Below are 8,708 nucleotides of genomic sequence, written 5' to 3' on the forward strand. Positions count from 1 at the left end.
GCATCGCAACACAGGGGTTATTAACGAACGGCCTCTTCATTAAGCGCCCGGACCGAAATGCATATATTCGTCACCCAGGCAATTTAATTACTGAGCCCGGATTTACCTCGCACACCCACACGCCCTTCTTTTTCGAGGCCTCTGTGCGGTCATAGCCATAAATAAATAGATCGCAGGAATAAGAGGCAGATGCTGACTCCTACAACCTCCGTCTTGGGCATGGAGCCTTTAAACCACCAGAGCTTGCAGTATTTAATTTCTTTTGTTACCGCTTCTACCTTCAGAGCCTCTGCCTTAGGCTTTCTAGATACGATCACAGGGAGCAGGAAAGAGAGCTACGCGATGAGCTTCCTGGGGATCACACGCACACTCATACAGCCCATCAATCACCCTAATTACAACCGGCCACATGTCCGCAGCTCTCTGCGGCACTCCGTTACTGCCCATAATTACATGATTGCATCGTTTCTCCGGTAACAGTATCGCGGAGTTGATTTGTGATCTGTGGATGTGGGGTATCTCATAATGGATTTCATCCTGGTGCTCTCATCACCGTGATCACCAGTCATGCCTCAGCTGAGTGGAGGGAACGCGGGCAACACTGGTCACCAAAATAAGACTTTCAGGTCCCCACGTGTCCCACCACCACTGCCTCTCTCCGCAGCACACTCCCACTTCGGTTTCTGACTGCTGCCCGCACCCCATCCAGAGTCAGGACTCCACCACAAGCAGGGTCCCTCAACGCCAAGCGTTTGTCCCTACCGCCAGATAAAAGCAAGGTGGGCCATGGGCATCCATCGTGGGGATGGATGTGATCTTCTCGGGGAGGATACCGAGACCTGGGACAAGGCCGGGCCTCCCGACACTGGTGTCTGTCACAGACCTGCTGGGACCACCACCCTGGCAAACTGGTGTCCCTCTGCCAAGTCTACCTAAACAGTGGGGGCTTTGCAGCAAGCCATGTCCTTTCCCCGTTAACACGACACAGCCTCGATCCTGGCTGAGCCTGTCCGTCCTACCAAAACACACACCTGGAGGCAGTTTGTGGGTCTTGCTACTAAGGGATGTTAACTCCTCGAGACCCCGCACCGCCCTCGGTGTGACAGTGCAGGCTGCGCTGCCAGACTGCCCTACGTAGGCTTTCCCACTGAATGGATCCGACTCGGAGGAAGCGTGTCGGCGAGGCAGATGCTCTCCTGCACCCACCCCCAAGCACGATCCGGCAGATAAGGCAGACAGACAGACAGCTTGAAAAACCCATAACAAAATAACAATAAAAAAAAATAAAGGGGGTGGCTCACACACACCAGCTGATTCACCAGCATTACTCTCCTTACTCCAAAAGACACCAGGCAGGAGAAGCTAAGGGCATGCTTTTCAGATGAATTACTTTTAATTGAGTACATCGGAGCTTAGAAACACATGATGCTGCTGGAGATAAATATAGCCACGGCTACAAGGATGGAGGGGGCAGGGAGCAATCGCGGTTCAACGCATCCCAACAGCAGCTTCCAGCCCCGCCGCCTCCTCGGTGCGCTCCGGGAGGCAGCGCCGGCCGAGCCGCCGCTCCTTCCCCCCGCTCCCCCGGCCCGGGCTGACAGCTCCGCTCACGCAAGCCCCGAGTGGCGACCCGGGACACCCCCTCCTCGCCCTGCCTCGGGGCCGGGAAAGAGCCGGGGGAGGGGAGCCCCGTACCTGTTTTAAACTCCAGCGCGGGGTCCTTCTTCCCCTCGCCCAGGTCGCTCTGCAGCATCATGTAGAGGATCCCGAAGGAGTTGTGGATGCCGAAGATGGAGCCGTTGCACCAGGCGGCGGCGAAGACCACCACCCAGCCGAAGCCGCCCTCGGGGGGCTGGAAGGGCGCGGCGGCCCCGCTGGGCCCCCGCTCGGCCCCGCTGCCGGCGCCGGCCCGCGGCTCGCCCTCGCCCGCCGCCGGCTCCTTCTCGCCGCGCTGCGCCATCGCGGCCGCGCTCCGGCCGCCGCCCGCCGCCCGACTGCCCCGTAGCCGGTCCCACATGCCCGCCGCCCCCCCCGGCCGGCCCCCCCGCCCGCCCCCTCCTGCCGCAGCCTCACTCCCCGCCTCCCCTCCGCCGCCTCCATCCTCCTCCTCCTCCTCCATCGCGCCGCTCGGCCCCCCGGTCCCTACCTGCGGCGGGGGCCGCCCGCAAACCCCCCCCCGACTTCTCCGCCGTGCCCCCTCCCCGCCCCCGCGGGCGGGGCTTCCGCGGCGTCGACCGCGCTCGCCCCTCGCCCGCGGGGCTTAAAGGCGGCCCCGGGCCCGGCCGCGGCCCCGCATCGCCCGTCGGGCCGCCCCCGCCGCCGCCGCCGCATCCTGCGGGCGGGCGCAGCCCCGGGGCGGGCCGCCGCCAGCACCGCCCCCGCGGGGCCCGGCCGGGGCGAAGCGGCAGCCACCGGCCGCCCCCCGGCCCCGGGAGCATCCCGCGGAGCGGGGGGACACGAAGGGGGCCCCTCGATGGCCGCGGCGGGGCTGATGCTCCCGCTGGCCGCTAGCCCGGCCGAGGGAAGCGAAGCACCGGGAGCAGGGTGCATGTGGCAAAACGCAGCCCCCCCCCGGCGAGGGGATTTATTTCGGTTCAGTGGGATTTTTGGCTCACCGGCATCCCTCACACCCCAAAAAAGTTTTGAGAGCGTTTTTGTAATACCAGCGCGGAGACGGGCAGGTTTCTTGCTGCTGGGCAGCGAGGCGAGGGGCCTGCAGCTTGATCCCAGCTGCGGGGTGTTCCCCAGGACCGTGGGTCACCCCGCATCGCCCCAGCACTGGGGTTCGCTGAGGAGGACAGGAGGGCTAGCGATGGCGATAGAAACCCGGCGGGGAGCTGCTCTCTCACCTCTGTCTTGTTTTGCAATAAGCTCTGCCTTTTCTCTTCTTTCAATAAATAGTTACAAACCCACCAATATATTAAAGCCTGTCTTTTCACACGCCGAAGGTATTTACACTTTAATATATGCCAAGTCTAAGTTATTATTCTTTCTTTACCCTAATGGCTGTGTCAGTGTCAGATTCCTATCAGAGTAAAATAATACATCCCAACCTCACGCTGTTCTTTCTTTACCTCCAGGGGTATTAATTACCAGCGCCTGGCGAGGCAGCAGGGCCGGTTGCGGAGCCGGCAGGGAAGCGGCAGGCAGGGCCCCACCACCAGCACCCTCTCCCCGCTTCTCCCGCCGCCGGAGAGCAGCACCCGGCCATGGGCGGGGGTGCTGCGGGCTGGGAACACATTTGCCTACGTGCTGCATCTTGCTGGGCTTGGTGAAGACCCTCTGGGACATTGCTACAGCCAGAAAAACCTCTCCTCGGCCTGCCTGCCTGCTTCCAGCTGGGAATCGCTGCCGGCTCTGGGACTACTCCATTGCCATCCGCTTCCTCTCACCCAGGGGATGAGCAGTGGTTCTCCCTGGCTCCCAGCAGCCCGTGTGTGAGTTGGCGAGACCCGTGACGGTGGGAGATGCGACCTCCTCCCCTCGCCTTCCCACTTCGCCGCCATGCCGATCGATGAGCCCAAATTCCCCCCTAGCCGGCGGGGTGCCCGGCGGTAACGCCGCGCTTGGGTCAGCCTCGCTGCTGGAGGAACTGCATTTTTATTTCCCTTCCTCTCTGGTGGAGTCTCCTCCCCGGATCCCCATCTCTGCAGGCTTGGGAGGTTTGGGAGCATCTTCCACTGCCCTCTGCCGACATGAGCAGCCGCAGCATGGAATTTTAATAACCATTTCACCATAGAGCCCAGCTGAGGTTCCTGGCCTGCTGGTTTTATTTTGTTAAACCCCAACAATCTGAGAGGGAAGGGGTTTGGGGTACCCTGTGCTGTGTGCAGGGGAGGTGCCCCCCAAAACACTAATTTCCCGTAGCAGCAGAGCTGGGGCTGGATTAAAAACAGCAGAGAGAGAGGTGGGAGAGCCCTTCACCATAGCACACACCATCTCACGGAGACTTGTCCCCTCCAGAGCAGCAGAAGGCTCTTGCAGAGTGGGAAGCTGGGGGTTAATATTACTGTGGACCTTGAACCAGACACAAAACCCTCTGAGCAGCATCTCTCCTGGATGATGGCTGCACAGTGCCTTGACCGGAGCATTTTCTGGCCCTGGCTGTGCCAGGGATCGCTGCAGCTTTCTGGGCTGGGCTGGATAAGGCTGGGAGGCCAGGGATAAAATAGCCAGGGGATTTGGAATGAAGCGGGGGTTAAAGAGCTGGGCTGGTTGCGCTGGTGGGTGGAGGCTTCAGGAAGCTTCAGGTTCAGGAGGCAGCTGTGGCCTGGAAAGCTCAGTAAGGGATGCAGTGGGTAGCTGTGGCTGAGCCGGGGTCTCTGGGACCCGCATCTGACGTCCCTGGAGAGCTGGCAGGCAGCACCTCATGTTGTGGCCGACAGGCCTTCAGTTGCCCGGGCAAAGCATCGCTGTCAGCAGCTTGTTGCTTGGCTCCAAAATGTGGTGCCAGAGCCTCTGCCAAAGGAATTGGCAGCTACAAAAGTTGTATCTTTGTATGGTATGGTTGTATCTATGGTTTTGCAGAAGGGGAAGAGGGACCGAATGGAAGTATCTCATGGGAACACCTTGGGAAGCATCATGGCAGGATGTGGCCTCGGAGGAGAATACGAAATCCCAGCTTTGTTTTAGCAGGCATCGCACAGTGGCATGGCCCGGTGCAGGGACATGTAGGGCTGTCCTGAGCAAACCTCAAGGACAAAACATCGCTGACAGTGTCTGGTGTTTGGCTGAAAGTGCCGGCAAAACAGCTCCGGTAGCGAGCAGCTCCTGGCAGGGACAGTCGTATGCTGGGCACGACCCCTTCCCTGCTTGCCCGTAATCAGCAATGCTTTTCGCTTTAGATTTCAGCCGTAGTTAAGACAACCGTTACATCTGGCCTGACAAAGACACCAAATACATTATCCCAGAGGAACAAACAACTTGGGGGCAGCCTGAAGGGACATGGCAGCGGTCACCCACTGGCAGCGATGCTGGGATGCGGAGCCTGGCAGCCAAGGCTTGCCACGGTGAGAAGGCAGCCAGAGTACCAGCGCTTGCAGTGATGCCAGGGCTGCCTTCAAATGAAAGCAGCCCCGACGGCGGGCAGCCGGGCCACAGGCAGCACCGTGGGGCTGCCGCCTGCCAGGGCAAAACACACGCCGTAGCATCCTTTCTCTGCCTGACCTCCTCAATGTTCGGGATGAAAATATTAGTGGTGGCATAGCGAGAGTAAAGTCAATTCTACTTAGTTTGGCAGAAAAATGAGGCAACTCAAAAGTGCTAGTGTGAGCAGTGGGTTTTCCAGGCACGATGTGCCGTTGAGCTCCGCGTTTGGCGTCGTTTTGGTGGTGGAAATCTCAGCACTGTGTTCACTCCAGCAGCTGCAGGCTGGCTGGGGAACGTGGTCCAGCTCAGACACAGCCACTGCACTGTCCAATTTACCATGCTCTTGAGCAAAACCACTATTTCTGGCCCAAACAGAGCAACGAGATGGATCTATGTCATATTAAAGGGCTTCTGGAGCGGTTTAGCTGCCCGCTCACCTTCACCGCACAGGTGAGGAGGTGTGAAGGGCGCTTTCTCAGAGTACTTCACTGGTTTTGCATCTTTCCTTTGAAACAGGAGCTACAAGAACATGTTCCTGTAGGGAAGTGGAAGCTCCTAGCTGGAGCCACCAACCCCAACCACCGTCCAGTCGCCAGTGGCCACCCCGGCTCCACCACGTAACCCCGCAGGACCTCGGCGAGAGGTGCCAGAGATGCTCTGCTGACGGGAAGAGCTCAAGCCGGCACACAAAGGAGGCAAGGATCCAGCTGTAAATTAATATTTTATAGAACACCAAGAAAAATCAGAGAGGCTAATTACAGCGATAATCATCGCGGCCTGGAGGCATTTCCATGGAAGTCAGGAATTACCCAGGATTACCTCACCCCTTGCAGCAGCCTGTGCGGGAGGCGGGCGCGTGCGGCAGCATGGCACCTGGCACCCCCTCCTGCGCCGGCTGGGGGTCTGCGACCCACACCGAGGAGCAGCCCGGGCTTTGGCAGCCTTCCGGCATCCGGCTCCAGGTGCAGGGCGCGTGGTTTGCCGAGCGGAGTCTGATGGAGGGTTGGAGTCGCGGGGTTTTTGGCTGGGTGCTTACCCCGGCGCCGCTGTGCCAGCCCCCAGCGCCACTGATGCGGGAGCCATTGTGGACTCCAAGCGGGTTAAAACCCCGAGGTGTTCAGGGCATTGCTAGCAGGGAAGTTTGTGGTTGTGCCGCCAGGATAAGTTGTTTCCCATGATTCATTAATTAGTGGTAGTAACTAATAACTGCATAGTTTATCCGGGGACAAAGTGAATTCCCCGTTAGCTGCTTGGTTTGGAGGCTGGGGGGTACATCCCAGCTCCAGCATGGCACGACGTTGGCCCCACGCTGTTTGCAAGCCCAGAGCATATCCACGAGCTGCGTGGCCAGGAGGGCTGCCAGGTCCTGCCCCATGGCCCAGGGCAAAGCCAGTGCAAACATCTCCGGGGCGAGCTGCCCCGGGGGGCAGAGGAGCGTCAGTGCGGCTGGTTCGTGCAGCTGAGCTCCAGCAGGAGGGCACCGCCAGCCTAAGGCCCAACCTGCAAGTGGGAAAGGAAAAAAGCTTGGGTGAAAACCCCACGCCTGGGCAGAGCCTGGCCCTGGGGCTGAGCGTGCTGCTCAGCTCCGTGGGTGCTGCTGCCTGCCCAAACCGCGTGGCAGCACCCCTGGCACTGGCAGAGACACCAGGTACAAACCATCCCCTCCCACAGCTCCGGGGCGGGCACAGAAAGAGCAGTTCCTAATCTGTAGAGTTGCTAAAGAGGCAGAGAAGAGCTGCAAGGACCTCCCATTGACAGCCCGTCTGCCAAAATGTCCCCTAGCACGTGGCCTGGCCACCACCTGAGGCTGCGTTGAGACAGCAAAGGTCCCCGGCGCAGAGGAGCAGAGCTGATGCTCCCTGGCTCTCCGTCTATCCGCGACAGAGCAGCACGCTGCCTTTCCCTGCCCGTCCCCGCAGCGTGCGGACCAGATGGCCAAGCTCCATGGGGCACCCCGGGCACGCTGCCTGCTCCCTGCCTGCGCCCTCCGAGCTCAGGCGCACGCGGGGGCTGCGGGCACACTCGCCCAGGTGGCATGGGAAGTGCTGAGGCCCGAGGTGGTCGTTGGATTTGCAAGCCCAGATTTGGGCTTGCAATGGATTGGATTTGCTCCTGGCAGTTTGCGGGCTCGTGACACGCTGACGTGTTCTTGCCAGCCCTGGCAGCACAAAGAGCATCAGAGCGGCGCCAAGCAAGGGCTGGAGGTGACCAGCAGCTCCAGGCAGGGTTGTGCAGCTCTCGGCTCGGACACAGTGGGCCATGGCAGAGGGGGCTGCTCACATCTCCTGGCTGAAGGCGAGTCCTCCGAATCCTCGTCCCTGTGACCAGGTGGTGCCGATGCAGGCTGTGCCGGTCGTGGGAGGAGCATCAGCCTGTCTCACACTGGGTGGCAACGCTTCTGGCCCTGTTAGGGTCAGGGAAAACTTTTACTTCATTTTTTGAGATGAAAACACCTCTGGTAGCACCATCTCATGCAACAGCACAGGGACAGCACAACCCTCCAAGGAAGTCCAGGCTGAACCCGAAGCAGCCAGCTTGAGCAGCCCAGCTGCCCCGGCCACTCCAGGATGGTCCCTGGGGTCACTCGCAGGTGGGGTTGGTGAGAGGGTGCAGCAGCTGGGGCTGGCGTGGGCTGCAGACCTGCCCGAGCACAGCAGGAATGTCAAAGCTGCCCTTACACCACTGCCTGCAAAAGAGACGGGCACCGGGATGGGCCACAACCTCATGCCAGACCCCAAGGTCCAGCCTAGCGAGCTCATTGAATCATAAAGTCACAGAATACCTGGTGGGAAGGGACCTCAAGCACCATCTGGTCCAACATTTCTTGGCAAAAGCAGAGTCTAGACAAGATGGCCCAGCACCCTGTCCAGCCGAATTTTAGAAGTGTCCAATGTTGGGGAATCCACCACTTCCCCGGGGAGACTATTCCAGTGGCTGATTGCTCTCACTGTGAAAAATTGTCCTCTTGTGTCCAATCGGAATCTCCCCTGGAGTAACTTTACCCCTCATCTTTTCCATGTAACTACTTCTCCATCTTCTTTGTAGCTACTCTTTAAATACTGGAACCTGGTGATAAGGTCTCCCCTGAGCCTTCTCTTCTCAAGGCTGAACAAACCCAGTTCTCTCAGCCTTTCCTCATACAGCAGGCTTCCCAGTCCTTGGATCATCTTGGTGGCCCGTCTCTGGAGTCTTTCCCGCCTGTCCATATCTTTTTTGTGTAGCGGGGACCAAAACTGAACACAGTATTCCAGGTGTGGCCTGACAAGCGCTGAGTAGAGTGGGATAATGACTTCTGTATCTCTGCTGGTGATGCCCTTGGTGATGCAGCCCAGCATCCCGTCGGCTGTCTGCCACAGCAGCACACTGTTCACTCACACTGAGCTTGTTGTCCACCAGGACCCCCAGCTCCCTCTCCCCAGAGCTGCTCCCCAGCCGGGTAGATCCCAGCCTGTGCTACACTCCTGGATTACGTTTTCCCAGGTACAAGACCTTACACTTGCCCTTGCTGAACTTCACAAAATTCTTGTTAGCCCACTCTTCCGGCCTATCCAGGTCTTCCTGCAGGGTGGCTCTCCCTTCCAAAGTGTCCACTTTCCTGCTCATTTTGCTGTCATCAGCAA

The 8,708-nt window shown here is 59.4% G+C and overlaps 1 protein-coding gene across 1 annotated transcript in view; it reads right to left on the reverse strand.

Annotated features, from left to right (window-relative positions):
- Positions 1 to 2,023, reverse strand: part of SLC16A2 (solute carrier family 16 member 2) — a 35,796-nt gene extending 33,773 nt beyond the window's left edge. The window contains exon 1 of the mRNA XM_074600406.1: positions 1,696 to 2,023. Coding sequence (XP_074456507.1) covers positions 1,696 to 2,017 — 322 coding nt within the window. The 5' untranslated portion in view covers positions 2,018 to 2,023. The remainder of the gene's footprint in view (positions 1 to 1,695) is intronic.
- Between the last annotated feature and the right edge of the window lie 6,685 nt (positions 2,024 to 8,708).

The sequence above is a fragment of the Larus michahellis genome, chromosome 9 (genome assembly GCF_964199755.1).
Source record: "Larus michahellis chromosome 9, bLarMic1.1, whole genome shotgun sequence".
Classification (NCBI taxonomy): domain Eukaryota; kingdom Metazoa; phylum Chordata; class Aves; order Charadriiformes; family Laridae; genus Larus; species Larus michahellis.